Source organism: Miniopterus schreibersii, assembly GCF_964146895.1.
Source record: "Miniopterus schreibersii genome assembly, chromosome: X".
Lineage (NCBI taxonomy): Eukaryota > Metazoa > Chordata > Mammalia > Chiroptera > Miniopteridae > Miniopterus > Miniopterus schreibersii.
In genome coordinates this window covers 72,119,727-72,133,845 of record NC_138104.1, presented here as the reverse complement: position 1 = coordinate 72,133,845, position 14,119 = coordinate 72,119,727, and the positions used below count along the sequence as shown (strand labels likewise).

The 14,119-nt window shown below is 41.9% G+C and overlaps 1 protein-coding gene across 15 annotated transcripts in view; it reads right to left on the bottom strand.

Moving 5' to 3' along the window:
• Positions 1-12,688: 12,688 nt before the first annotated feature.
• The window catches only part of HUWE1 (HECT, UBA and WWE domain containing E3 ubiquitin protein ligase 1), a 141,528-nt gene continuing 140,097 nt past the window's right edge, over positions 12,689-14,119 (bottom strand). For all 15 annotated transcript variants that reach the window (XM_081125940.1, XM_081125942.1, XM_081125941.1 and 12 more), the window contains one exon: positions 12,689-13,885. In XM_081125940.1, coding sequence (XP_080982066.1) covers positions 13,783-13,885 — 103 coding nt within the window. In that variant the 3' untranslated portion in view covers positions 12,689-13,782. The remainder of the gene's footprint in view (positions 13,886-14,119) is intronic.

Genomic DNA, 14,119 nt, shown 5'->3' with positions numbered 1-14,119 from the left:
TCAATAAAAAATATATTTTCAAAAAGTCTTTTTAAAACAAAGATATTACAAGAAAACTACAGATCAACTATCCCTCATAAACATAGATATATGAATTTTTAATAAAATTTGAGCAAATCAAATCCAACACAATATATAAAAAGGACAATACATTATGACCAAGTGAGGCCAATACATTATGACCATGTCTCCCAGGAATACATGGTTGGTTTAACGTTTGAAAAGCAATAATTGTAATTCACCATATTATCAAACTAATAAAGAAAACCCATATGATCATCTAAATTGATGCCAGTAAAGCAATTGACACAATCCAATATCCATTTCTGATTAAAGAAAAAGAAACAAAAAATAACCTCTTAAAACTCCACCAAAAAAAACTACTAGATTTAATAAATGAATTCGACACAGTGGCAGGATACAAAATAAACACCCAGAAATCAATGGCATTTTTATATACCAATAATGTACTAAACTTTTAGTTTTTAGAGAAACTAAAAAATATCCCATTTAGGATTGCAACAAAAAAATTAAGATATTTAGGAATAAATTTAACCAAGGAGGTAAAAGACCTGTACTCAGAAAACTAAAGGACTTTGCAAAAAGGGAAAGAGGAAGATATAAACAAGTGGAAGAATATACCATGTTCATGGATTGGAAGAATCAACATCATTAAAATGTCCATACTATCTGAAGCGATCTATAAATTCAATGCAGTCCCTATTAAAATACCAACAGCATATTTCACAGATCTAGAACAAACACTTCAAAAATTTATAAGGAACCAAAAAAGACACCGAATAGCCATGGCAATCTTGAGAAAGAAGAACAAAGCTGGAGGGATCACAATACCAAATATCAAGTTATACTACAAAGCCACTGTAATCAAAACAGCCTGGTACTGGCACAAGAACGGGCATATAGATCAGTAGAAAGAACAGAGAACCCAGAAATTGAACCAAGCAATTACACTCAATTAATATTTGACAAAGGAGGCAAGAGCATTCAATGGAGTAAAGACAGTCTCTTCAATAAATGGTGTTGGGAAAATTGGACAAGTACATGCAAAAAAATGAAACTAGGTCACCAACTTACACCATACACAAAAATAAACTCACCATGGATATAAAACTTAAATGTAAGCCAGGAAACCATAAAAATCCTAGAGCACAACGTAGGCAGCAAAATCTCAGACATCTCTCTTAGCAATATCCTTGCCAATACATCTCCTAGGGCAAGAGAATCAAAGGAGAAAATAAACAAATGGGACTACATCAAAATAAAAAGCGTCTGCACAGCAAAAGAAACCATCAACAAAATGAAAAGGGATCCCACTGTATGGGAGAACACATTTGCCAATGACACATCTAATAAAGGGTTAATATCCAAAATATATAAGGAACTCATACAACTTAACAAAAGGAAGACAAACAATACAATTAAAAATGGACAAAGGACCTAAATAGGCACTTCTCTAAAGAGGACATTCAGATGGCCAAGAGACATGAAAAAATGCTTATTGTCGCTCGCTAATCATCAGAGAGATGCAAATTAAAACCACAATGAGGTACCACCTCACACCTGCCAGAATGTCTACCATCAACAAATCATCAAATGGCAAGTGCTGGCAAGGATGTGGAGAAAAGGGCACCCTACCTAGTACACTGCTGGTGGGAATGCAGACTGGTGCAGCCACGATGGAAAACAGTGTGGAATTTCCTCAAAAAATTAAAAATGGAACTGCCATTTGACCCAGTGATCCCACTTCAAGAAACATACCCTAAGAAACCTGAAACACCAATCAGAAAGAACTTATGCAGCCCTATGTTCATAGCAGCACTATTTATTTGCAGTAGCTAAGATCTGGAAACAGCCCAAGTGTCCATCAGTAGATGAATGGATAAAAAAGCTGTGGGACATTTACACCGTGGAATACTATACAGCTGTAAAAAAGAAGAATCTCTTACCCTTTGGGACAGCATGGATGGACCTGTAGAGTATTATGCTAAGTGAAATAAGCCAGTAAGAGAAAGACAAGTACTACATGATCTCACTCATATGTGGAATATAATAAACAAAATAAACTGATGAATGAAATAGATCCAGAAACATAGAAGCATAGAACAGACTGAGGGACCTCAGAGGGAAGGCGCGGGTTGGGGAGTGAGTGGGGAGAGATTAATCAAAGAATCTATATGCTTATATGCATAACCTATGGACACAGACATTTGTATGGGGATAGCCTGGGGGTGGGGTGGATTGGGGTGGAGGGGAATAAATGGGGGAGAAAAGGGGACATCTATAATACTTTCAACAATAAAGATAAATTTAAAAAATCATCTCTTAGAAAATTAAACATTTCGGTGCTTCCTCAATCTGATAAGGGGTATCTACATAAAAGTACAGCTTATTTCATTCTTAAAGACAACGTCTTGCCCTAGCCGGTTCTGCTCAGTGGTTAGAGTGTCTGCCTGTGGCCTGAAGGGTCCTGGGTTCAGTTCCAGCCAAGGGCATGTACCTCAGTTGCAGGCTTGATCTCCGGTCCCGGTTGGAGCATGTGAGGTTGGCGACCAATCGATCTGTCTCTCTCACATCGATGTTTCTCTCTCTCTTCCTCCATTCCACTCTGAAAAGCAATGGGGGGAAAAAAGACTGTCTTTTCACCCTAAGATCAAGAAAAGGGCAAGGATGTCAACTCCCACCATTTCTGTTTAACACTGCACTGGATGGGGGGTCTAGCCAGGGCAACAGGGCAAGAAAAGAAATAAAAGGCAAAGTGACTGGAACAGAAGAAGTAAAAAGGTTTTGACTTGCACAAAATATGATTGTCTATGTAGAAAATCCTATGGAATCTACAAAAATCTACTATTTTGAATGAGGTTAGCTAGGATACATGTAGGATACATGTTTAATAGAAAAAATCAATTGTATTTCTTTTTTAAAAATGTTTCTTTCAATTGCAGTCTACATTCAGCATTATTCTGTATTAGTTTCAGATGCATAGTGGTTAAACAATCATATACTTTACAGAGTGGCTCCCCCGATACTTCAAGTACCCACCTAACACCATATATAGTTATTAGAATATTACTGACTATATTCTCTATGCTGTACTTTACATCTCCATGACTATTCTGTAACTACCAATTTGTATTTCTTAATCCCTTCATCTTTTTCACTCAGCTTCCTAATCCCCTCCCCTCTGTCAACTGTCAGTCTGTTCTCTGTATCTATGAGTCTGTTTCTATTTTGTTTATTTTGTCCTTTAGAAACCACATATAAGTGAAATCATATGGTATTTGTATTTCTCTGACTTATTTCACTGAGCATAATAAACACCCTCTAGGTCCATCCATGCCGTCGCAAATGATAAGATTTCTTTATTTTTTTATGGCTGAGTAGTATTCCATTGTGTACATGGACCACAGGTTTTCTATCCACTCATCTATTGATGGGCACTTGGGTTGCTTCCATATCTTGGCTATTGTAAATAGCGCTGCAATGAACATGGGGGTACGTATATTCTTTTGAATTAGTGTTTCAGTTTTCTTTGGATATATTCCCAGAAGTGAAATGCTGGGTCATGAGGCAATTCCATTTTGATTTTTTTTAATCCTCACCCAAGGGTATTTTTTCCATTGCCTTTCAGAAAGAGTGGAAGAGAAAGAGAGAGAGACATTGACGTGAGAGAGACACATCGATTGGTTGCCTCCTGCATGCACCCCGACCAGGGCCAGGGGGATCAAGCCTGCAACTGAGGTACGTGCCCTTAACTGAAATCGAACCCAAGACCCTTTAGTCTGAGGACTGATGCTCTAACCACTGAGCACAATGGGCTAGGGCCCATTTTTAACTTTTTGAGGAACCTCCACACTACTTTCCACAGTGGCTGCACCAATCTGCATTCCCACCAACAGTGTACGAGGGTTCCTTTTTCTCCACATCCTTGCCAACACTTGAGGTTTGCTGATTTATTAATGACAGCCATTCTGACAGGTGTGAGGTGATCTCATTGTTTTAATTTGCATTTCTCTGATGATTAGTGATGTTGAGCAAGTTTTCCTATGTCTATTGGTCATCTGTATGTCTTCTTTGGAGAAATGTCTATTCAGGTCTTCTGCCCACTTTTTAACCGGGTTGTTTGTTTTGCTTGTGTTGAGTTGTATAAATTCTTCATAAATTTTGGATATTAACCCCTTATTAGATGTCTCATTGGTGAATATCTTCTTCCATTCAGTAGTTGTCTTTTCATTTTATTGATGGTTTCTCTTGCTGTGCAAAAACTTTTTAGTTTTGGCCCTAGCCAGTTTGGCTCAGGGGTTAGAACATCGGCCCGAGGACTGAAGGGTCCCATGTTTGATTCCGGCCAAGGGCACATACCTCCGATGCAGGCTCGCTCCCTGGCCCAGGATGGGGCAAGTGCAGGAGACAACCAATTGATGTGTCTCTCTCACATCGATGTTTCTCTCTCTCTCTCTTTCCCTTCCACTCTCTCTGAAACGCAATGGAAAAAATATCTTTGGATGAAGATTTTTAAAAAACCTACTTTTTAGTTTTATATAGTGCCATTTGTTTATTTTTTAGTTTCCCTTCCTGAGAAGATATGTCAAAAAATATATATTACTATGAGAAATGTTTGAGATCTTATTGCCAATATTTTCTTGTAGGAGTTTTATGATTTCAGGTCTTACATTTATTAATTTATTTTTAAAAATATGTTTTTATTGATTTTAGAGAAAGAAGAAGGGAGAGGGAAAGAGAGAAACATCGATGAGAGAGAAGCATCGATCGGCTGCCTCCTGCAGGCCCACTTCCCCACCCCCTGGGATCGAGCCTGCAACCCAGGCATGTGCTCTGACTGAAAATTAAACTGGTGACCTCTTGGTTCATGAGTTGGCACTCAACCACTGAGCAACACTGGCCGGGCCAGGTATTACGTTTAAGTCTTTAATCCATTTATGTTTGTTCTTGTATATGGTGTAAGAAGGTGGTCTAGTTTCATTTTTTGCATGTATCTGTCCAATTTTCCCAACATCATTTATCAAATAGACTGTCTTTACCTCACTGTATGTTCTTGCTTTCTTTGTCTAATGTTAATTGACCATATAGGCATGGGTTTATTTCTGGGCTCTCTATTCTTTTCCATTGATCTGTGTGTTTGTTTTTACGCCAGTACCATGCTGTTTTGATTACTATAGCCTTGGCTCTGGTCAGGGCATGTGTGGGAGACAATCGATGTGTCTCTCTCACATCAATGTTTCTCTCTCTCTCCCTTCTACTCTCTCTGAAAAGCAATGGAAAAAATATCCTCTTATCCTTGGGTGAGGATTAAAAAAAAAGCAGAACATCAGAACTGTTCTCTATCTCTTTCTCCCTTCCTCCCGCCCCACCCCACCTCCCTCAGCCTCCTCTCTCTGTGATGTCTCTGTGTGGCCCCAGGTGTGCTATGTCATTTCCAGGTCTTGTAAGTAATAAACCTGGATCTTTTAAAAGTTTTCTGATTGTTATTGCTGAAGGGCATCTTGCAATCATAATAAGAACCATACGGTCTGGTCTGGCCACAACATTGGTTATTGATAGGCTGACACCAGAACAAAACAGACCTCCAAGTCCTTTACACTAAAAAGCACTAAGTATTGTTGAGAGAAATTGAAGATCTGCATAAATGGAGAGATATACCATGTTCATGGATTAGAATACTTAATATTGTTGCTGTCAGTTCTCCTCAAATTAATCTATAGATGCAATAAAATCCCAATTAAAATGCCAGGAGGCTTTTGGGGTAGGGGTAAAATTGGCATTCAAAGGACCTAGAATAGCCAAAACAATGTTGTAATTAAAGAACAAAGTTGAAGGGCCTAACACTACCTGATTTCAAGGCTTATTATAAAACTACAGTAATCTGAACAGCATGGTATTGGCATCAAGACAGATGAATGGAATGGAAAAGAGAGTCAAAAAATGGAGGAAGAGTGAGGGATTACTGACAGCAAGAGGCAGAAAGCCCATAATGAGGATGGACTATAATAGGTGTGTAAGTAGTCACCCATTGATTTAAAATCATCTCCAACCCTTTCCTGCAATGCTTTTGTGCCCATGCCATTTTGCCCATCATCAGGTATATATATCTGTAGTGTTAAAGGTGGTCAGTGTGGTCAGATTCTAAAGGTGGCAGTTGATTGAAGGCAGAGGCTGTGTTTTTTTTGGGTTTTTTTCTTCCATAACAGCTTATGCAGTGTCTACTGCAGTGCCTGGTGTCTAGTAGGTGCCAAATTGTTTCTTGAACTGATGAAATCCAGGAGAGCCACACTCAGGTGCATGATCTCTGAAGTGCAGATAGAATCACAGGTGCATACTCAGATACGGCCATGTGTTAATATGAGCTGATGTTTACCCAGTGTGTCCTGCAAGCCAGGCACTATGCTGAGCACCAGATAAGCATGGCTTCATTTTATGCTCCAGCAGGTAGAAATGATTAGGATTTGTGTGTTGCAGATGAGAAAACTGAGAAAGAGTCCAAGGTTACCTGTCCAGTAAGTGGCAGAGGCAGGAATTGCACCCAGACCAGTCTGGCTGACTCCAGAACCTATGGGCCTCACTACTACCCAAAACTCACACAGGAGCCTAGAAACATGCAGGGACATACAGAGACACTTTTTGGCGGCAATAAAGCCAGTTCCAAACACAATTCCATGAGGGCATGTGCTCACACAGTCACACACACACACACACACACACACACACACCCCTTGTCCTAGAAACACAGACTCTCAGTGATGGCCAATCTTTCCCATCAGGTATTGACTGCTGACATTCACACAGTCACCATAACTCAAGGCACCAGATCCGGGCCACGCATGGTCACACAGTAACACAAACACCCACTCACTCTTGAAACCACAGACACAGTAACTGCCCCCACAAGCCCATTCGGTTACACATAATCAGTACACAGTCACACCCAGTCATACAATCACGTGCAGTTAGATGTATTCACCGCCTCCCCGACACAGTAATAATGCCCCCTCCCCCAAATTACATAAACACAGAGTCACACATGCTGATTTCCAGGAGGAGGCGGGGTCGGGAGATGCGGTCCCAGGACCGGGCCTCAGGCGGTACTGCTCTGGGCGGCGGCACTGCGTCCCGTGCTGGGGTTGCCAGGCAGAGCTCGCCTGGGCGCCACGTCGCGATCTGCCATTGGCTGGAGGCCCTGCGCCCTGGGGAAGCCCCGCGTCCCTGCACTCGCAGCTGCAGAGGAGCCAGTCCGTTCACAGAGGGGTACAGTTCTCCTAGGACGCGGGACTTTCACCGTTAAAACCAGGGAGGCCTCGGGCAAACTCGGACGAGTTGAGCGAGGCTGCACTGCGGCCGGGCGCGGGGGGCTGCGCGGGATGCCTCTGATTCCAACGGATTGTGTCTAGGAGGGGAGGGGGGCAAGGGGTGCTCTCTGAAACTAGGCTATTTATTTTTAATTGCAGAAATACATGCCAACGGTGAAAAACAGGAAACGAAATCATCCTCCTCCTCCTCCTCCAGACAAAAACCTCAAGCGTGAAGGGTGAGACTCTGGTTCACCTCAGGCCCCCAGACCCCTATCCCTTTCACAGTGCCTTGTATGGCTCGGGCATATATATAAGCCTATGAAGGACTCTTTCTGAAGTCCTGGCAGGCAACTGGTGTCCCACCTGGAAGAAGGGAGCAGCAACCTCCTCAGGCTTTCGGGCCTTCATGCGGGCCCCTCCCACGCACTCTCTGTGAGAAGCTGAGATTTCAGATCACATCTCTGCGCAGTAACCCTTTGGTAGTTCCCACCTTGCTCAGAGTAAAAAAAAAGGCCAGGAATCTGACCTCTGTCTACTTTTCTGACCTCAACTCCTATGATACTTCTCATCACTCACCTCCCTGGAGCTCCACTGGTCTTCCTTTTTTTAAAAAATATTTTTATTGATTTCAGAGAGAGGAAGGGGAGGGAGAGAGAGAGATAGAAACATCAATGATGAGCGAGTCATTGATCATCTGCCTCCTGCAGGCCCCCTGCTGGGGATCGAGCCGGAAACCCCCGCATGTGCCCCGGCCTACGATCTTCTGGATCCTAGGTGGACTCTCAACTGCTGAGCCGCCTCGGCCGGGCCTGGTCTTCCTTCTTGATGTCATGTGGATGGGAGCCTTTACACTGGCTGTTCCCTCTGCCTGGAACACTCTTCCGTGAGATTCCCCCAGTGGCTTATACCCTCACTTCTTCCAAGCATGTCTTCCAAGCTCAACTGTCACCCCCTGAGAGAGGCCTTCCTCCACCACCCCAGCTAAAAAAGGCTCCCCCCTCAACTCTCTATCCTTTTACTGTGCTTTATTTTTCTTCAGAGAAAATATCATTTATTCTCTGATATATTTGTTTATTGTTTGCCTTCCCCATTAGAACGTCAGCTTCATGATGGTAGGAATTTATGCCTGGCACACAGTAGGTGCTCAATAAATGCTTGTTGAATGAATGAGTGAACAGAGCAAGAGGGTATAAGCAATAAAAAGGAGTAGTGGTGCCTTAGCCAGTGTGCTCAGTTGGTTGGAGTGTCGTCCTATACACCAAAAGGTGGTGGGTTTGATTCCCAGTCAGGGCACACACCCAGGTTTTGGGTTTGATCCTCCGTCAGGGCGAGTGCGGGAGGCAACCAATCCATGTTTCTCTCTCACATTGATGTTTCTCACTCTCTGTTTCTTCCTCTCTCTAAAAAAAAAAAAAAAAAAAAATCAATAGAAGAGGAAGGTCCTCAAAAAAAAAGGAGTGGTGGGGACCACGGGACTTAGAGATGTCCACCTCAAACCATTCACATTGGCACACACAATGTTGTGTCTGAAAGCCAAAAAGTTTGGGCTGCCAGCCTGGCTGGCATGGCTCAGCAGTTGAGCATCGACCTATGAACCAGGAGATCACGGTTCGATTCCCGGTCAGGGCTCATGTCGGGGTTGAGGGCTCATTTCCCAATAGGGGGCATGCAGGAGGCAGACAATCAATGACTCTCTCATTGATGTTTCTGTTTCTCTCCCTCCTCCCTTCCTCTCTCTGAAATGAGTGAAATTATTATTTTTTTTAAAGTTTGGACTGACAGATTTCCTGAATTTGTGAATATTAGAAAGCATGAACAGAAGTAGAGGATACATACCATTTGGCATCTTACTATGTATGTTTGAAGGTTCTTGGTAGTGTCTGCCCCTGCAGACAAAGGCCGGGAACATGAACCTGCTCTGAGCACGGCATGGGGAACTGCCAGTAGATCTGGGCATGTGTTAGGTGATTTGGGAACAGGTTAAGGAAGTGAGGTTTTGCTCTAGATTGAATACTATCTAGAAGTGGGGGTAATTTTATGATTGAATATGCTAATACTCATCTTCTGTATAGAGAGGACAGGTTAGAGAGATGCTAAAGCTGCAATTGGTAAAAAAAAGTAGCAGTCCCTCAAGTATGATTAATAAATCAGGATAGGGGATGTTTGGTTAATTTTTGTGGTTTGGACAATGTTTGTTTTGTCTGTGTTCAGACATTATTATGGAGTCATTTTAATTGTCTTAATCTGTCCATCACGGAGTTACCTTGTCTGATTTTTAAGTTCTGTGAAATATTTATGTTCGACAGGCCACCAAGGTCTAACTGTGAATGTCAGGCCAGCTCCTGGAAGTCAGGAGTACTTTTCTCTTTGTCAGTAGCTACTACAAAATTACACGAGAAAGGTGGTGTCAATTTCTCATCAGTGTATAAGAGTACCTGTTTCTTCACATTCTCTCCCACCTGTGTTAACACACACACCTATATATTTCAATTTGGTAAATGGTTTTCATTGAGATTTCATGGAATGGATCTTTATTTATTATATAGGTAATAATTATCCCGAAGGTAAGAATTTTATATGCTTATTGCTCATTTATATTTCTTGTTTTGTGAATTGCCTTTTTTTCCCCTTGTATGTTTTTCTATTGGGGAGTTTGTCTCTTAGTGATTTATATATATATGTTGTTCAAAGTGTTACGTATGTCCCCCTTTTCCCCCCTCCACCTCACCGCCCCTAGGCCTACTGCACTATTGTCTGTGTCCATGGGTTATACATGTATGCATGTAAGTTCTTTGGTTAATCTCTTCCCGTCCCCCCTCCCCCATTCCCTTTCAGATTCGTCAGTCTGTTCCATGCTTCCATGTCTCTAGACCTATTTTATTCATCAGTTTATTTTATTTTATTTATTTATTTATTTATTTATTTAAAATATATCTTTATTGATTTCAGAGAGAGGAAAGGAAAGGGAGAGATAGAAACATCAATGATGAGAGAGTCATTTATTGGCTGCCTCCTGCACGCCTCCGACTGGGGATCGAGCCCGCAACCCCGGGCATGTGCCCTGACCAGGAATCGAACCCCGATCGCCTGGATCCTAGGTCGATGCTCAACCACTGAGCCACACCCGGCTGGGCTTCATCAGTTTATTTTGTTCTTTAGATCTCACATATAAGTGAGATCATGTGATGTTTGTCTTTCTCTGCCTGGTTTATTTCACTTATCATAATATTCTCCAGGTCCATCCATAGTGTCCCAAAGGGTAAGAGATTCTTCTTCTTTACAGCTGTGTAGTATTCCATGGTGTAAATGTCCCACAGCTTTCTTATCCTTTCAGTCCGTGGGCCGAAGCTCTAATCACTGAGCCAAGCCCGCTAGGGCTTAAGGTTATTCTTAAGTATTTTCTTAGTGTGGTAATGGGAATCCGTATTTTTTTAACTGGTTAGTGCTTGTATTTGAGGTGTTTAATCTTGCTACTCCTGCCTATTAAGTCTCTTTGTGTACGCATTGCCTCCTTGCACTTGCCTAACATCTGCCTTCTTCCCTTCAGTGACTTTTTGGAAAGCAGACTTCTCAGTGTTTTCAGCACATGGTAAGTGCTCAAATTCTTTCTGATGGGTAATAATTGTTTCCCCAGCCAAGACAGATAAGCATCATAAGCATAGAGCCATACATCAGTTTACCTGGTTTGTTTGCATTTATGGCCCAGCATAATAATTATTTTTAACTTGTTTTTTTTTTATTGATTTCAGAGAGAGGGAGGGAGAGGGAGAGAGAGAAACATCAATGGTGAGAGTCATTGATCGGCTGCCTCCTGCACGCCGCCTACTGGGGATTGAGCCCGAAACCCCGGCATGTGCCCTGACCGGGAATATACTTCGGATCATGGGTTCATGCTCAACCACTGAGCCATGCCAGCCCCAGCATAATTATTAATAGCACCATTACTTTGGGTGATAAATTATATGGGCACCCTAATTATAAGAGAAGGGGACTAATTTAATGAGATAACCTGTGGTAATCAATGCAGACAGATCAGTGGAGGAAATTATTGGGACAGAGACATGTTTCATCTTATCACACAAGCTGTTGCTGGCCTTCATGTAAAATTAGGCCTGCCTGTTATTGACTCCCCGCTACCTACCTCAAATGCATTGTGAAACTTAACGAATTGTTTATCAAACTTATTATGAACTATTTCAGAGGTATAAAAGTTATAAAGTATTATAGCATGTAGTATTACAGGGAACAGCCATATACCCAGCACCACCCAGCTTAATAAAACTTAACCAATGTAGACGAAGCACTCTTCCCAGCTGAATCCCCATATGGCCCCCCTAGCTCATCCTGAACGTAGTGCACTAGTTATACCCATGCATGCGTTTTCATACTTTGTGCATATGGATGTGGTTTTCATGCTCATATGTAAATATGTAGTAGTTTGTAGCTTTTAAAGGTACATAAGTATGTAGTATTGTTTGTAACTTTTAAACATGCCTCATACTTCTTGCTTACCACTATTGTGCATATTGATACATGGAATGGATATTTTAATGTATAGATTCCAATGTATGAATTTATTACAATTTATTCATACTCATTGGACAATAAATGTTTACATGAGTATTTTGTTCATTATAACCAAGCCTCTTGCTGGACTGTTTTAAGTTCTAGTAACTTATCTTGGTTTAGCAGTCAACAGTTATACTTATTTCCTGCTTTAGTTAATGCTTAAGAGCAGAACAGTGCTAATGGGCTAGCCACCTATGCTTCCAGTGTGATGTTGGCTGTGGTCTGAGACTACCTCATCAAGGAAGTGTCTTTAAGTTACCAGGAATAGTTATTGAGCATTAGCAAATGTTTGACAGGATTTTCCTCATTTCACATTCAGGTGATTACTACCACATCATATGCACATCCCAAAGGCAAATCTACTTTTGCCTGTTAGGGTTTTGTAGTATGCCATTGAATTAGATTCACTTTTATTTCCTTCAGGGTTATTCCACCTGTGTGCCCAGCTTCTACATCCAACTCTCAACCCTTGCACCCGTTTCAAATTTAAATGTGAAAACTTTATTCTTTGATTTTTCAAAGAATCAGTTTTCTCCTCCTCTTGACTGGAAGCTCAGTATCAGGGACAGGGTTGAGTCACCTGTCTTCTCAGTCATCAGCAGGGCCAGACAGACAAGGTTGAATTTTGAAAAAAAGGAGAAAATGTCCAGCAGCCATTTGCATCAGGACCAAAGGATTAGGTTAAAGACACACCACTGCTTTCCTAAATCCATACTTTGGGACATGGTCAAGGGGAAAATCTTTTAAGTAGAGCCTTAGAGAATGAGAAAGACCACACAAAGAAACCACCACTTGGGGTTATTTTTCTAACTAAACTTTTATTTTTTTTTCTTTGGAGGCTGGAACCAAAGTCCTTTAGATTAGCTTTAAGGGTTGGATGGAGTAACAACCACAGGAGACTACTGGGTAATCTGTGAACAGACTGGCAGACAGACAGGCAGACAACAAAACAAAAAGGATGGTAAGACTTTTTCTGGAGAGCTTGTCATATTTGAAATTTGTTAGAAATAAACTATTATTGTAAAGACTCACCAAATAAAATGGTGGGTTGGGTTGAGTGAGTTCTAAGAACATTTCTTACAACCTATTGGTTCCTCTCGAGCAAGATGCTTTGTCCTTGGCTGCAATCTCTTAACACCATCACCACTCCCAAGTGCAGATCCCATTCTAAACAGACTCCCCCCAATTCCTGGTGGCTGCTTCTCTCTCCTGACTAGAGGAAAACCAACTTTGAGAGGATGCACCAGTGGTGGTGGCAGAGATGGTTTTCTGGAGAGTCCATTTGGATCTCTTCTCCAGATGTCTAGCACGTGCTCGAGGGTTTTTTCTTTTAAAGTTTGAAAAAAACTCCATTGTGAAAAATGAGTTATGAAGAGTGCTCTTTATTTGAAACCTCCACAACACAGACGCCAATCTTGTCTCGCATTGAATCATTAGCTGTGCACATCAACACATTCCAAGCACAAATTAAGAAATGCAAACAGAACAAAAAAATATATATATATATAATTTTTTCCCCTATCCAAAGGTTTCAAGTCTCAATGCAGCAAATCCTTCTGAACACAGACTCTGAGGAGCACACTGTTCAAACAGTTGGGACAAACAGGTCCCTGCAAAGGCTACTGCCTTTTTAACACATGGGCTGGGGATCATGGACGGCATGGAATGGGAGGAGGTGAGAAAAAGGGAGAGGGGGAGAAAGAATGAGCAGGAGAACAGGAACAGGTATGCGCTGGAGAAGGTTGGGGCAGCTGGGACACACACGGTGAGTTGGTTGGATTTCATTTATTGGTATCAACATTTTCTTTCTGGTTCATTTTGTTTCCATTCCCTCCCTTCCCAGGTCCAACAATGGTAGAAAAACCCCACAATGGTGGTGGGGAGCTAATTAGGCCAGCCCAAAGCCTTCAGAGCACTCCTGGATGGCCAATAGTAGCATGTGGCGGAGCTTCTCAAAGCTCTCATAGGCAGGCAGGTCCAGCTGATTAAAACTAGGAAAAGAAGAAAGATCAGTTCATAATGACAGATGATAACTAAGTCCCTATGTTCCCTTGACAGCCACCTGACCTCTCCCTGAGGGAACCTACTCCTCACTTCTTGTGAACTCCCAATCTTGACCTAGCCTGGTCTGCCCTCCTCTAATCTGGCCCCATTACTGGCCATCGGGCACCTAAAACATAAACCTGACCCTGTCACTTCTTAAACACCATGGCCTCATCTATGGG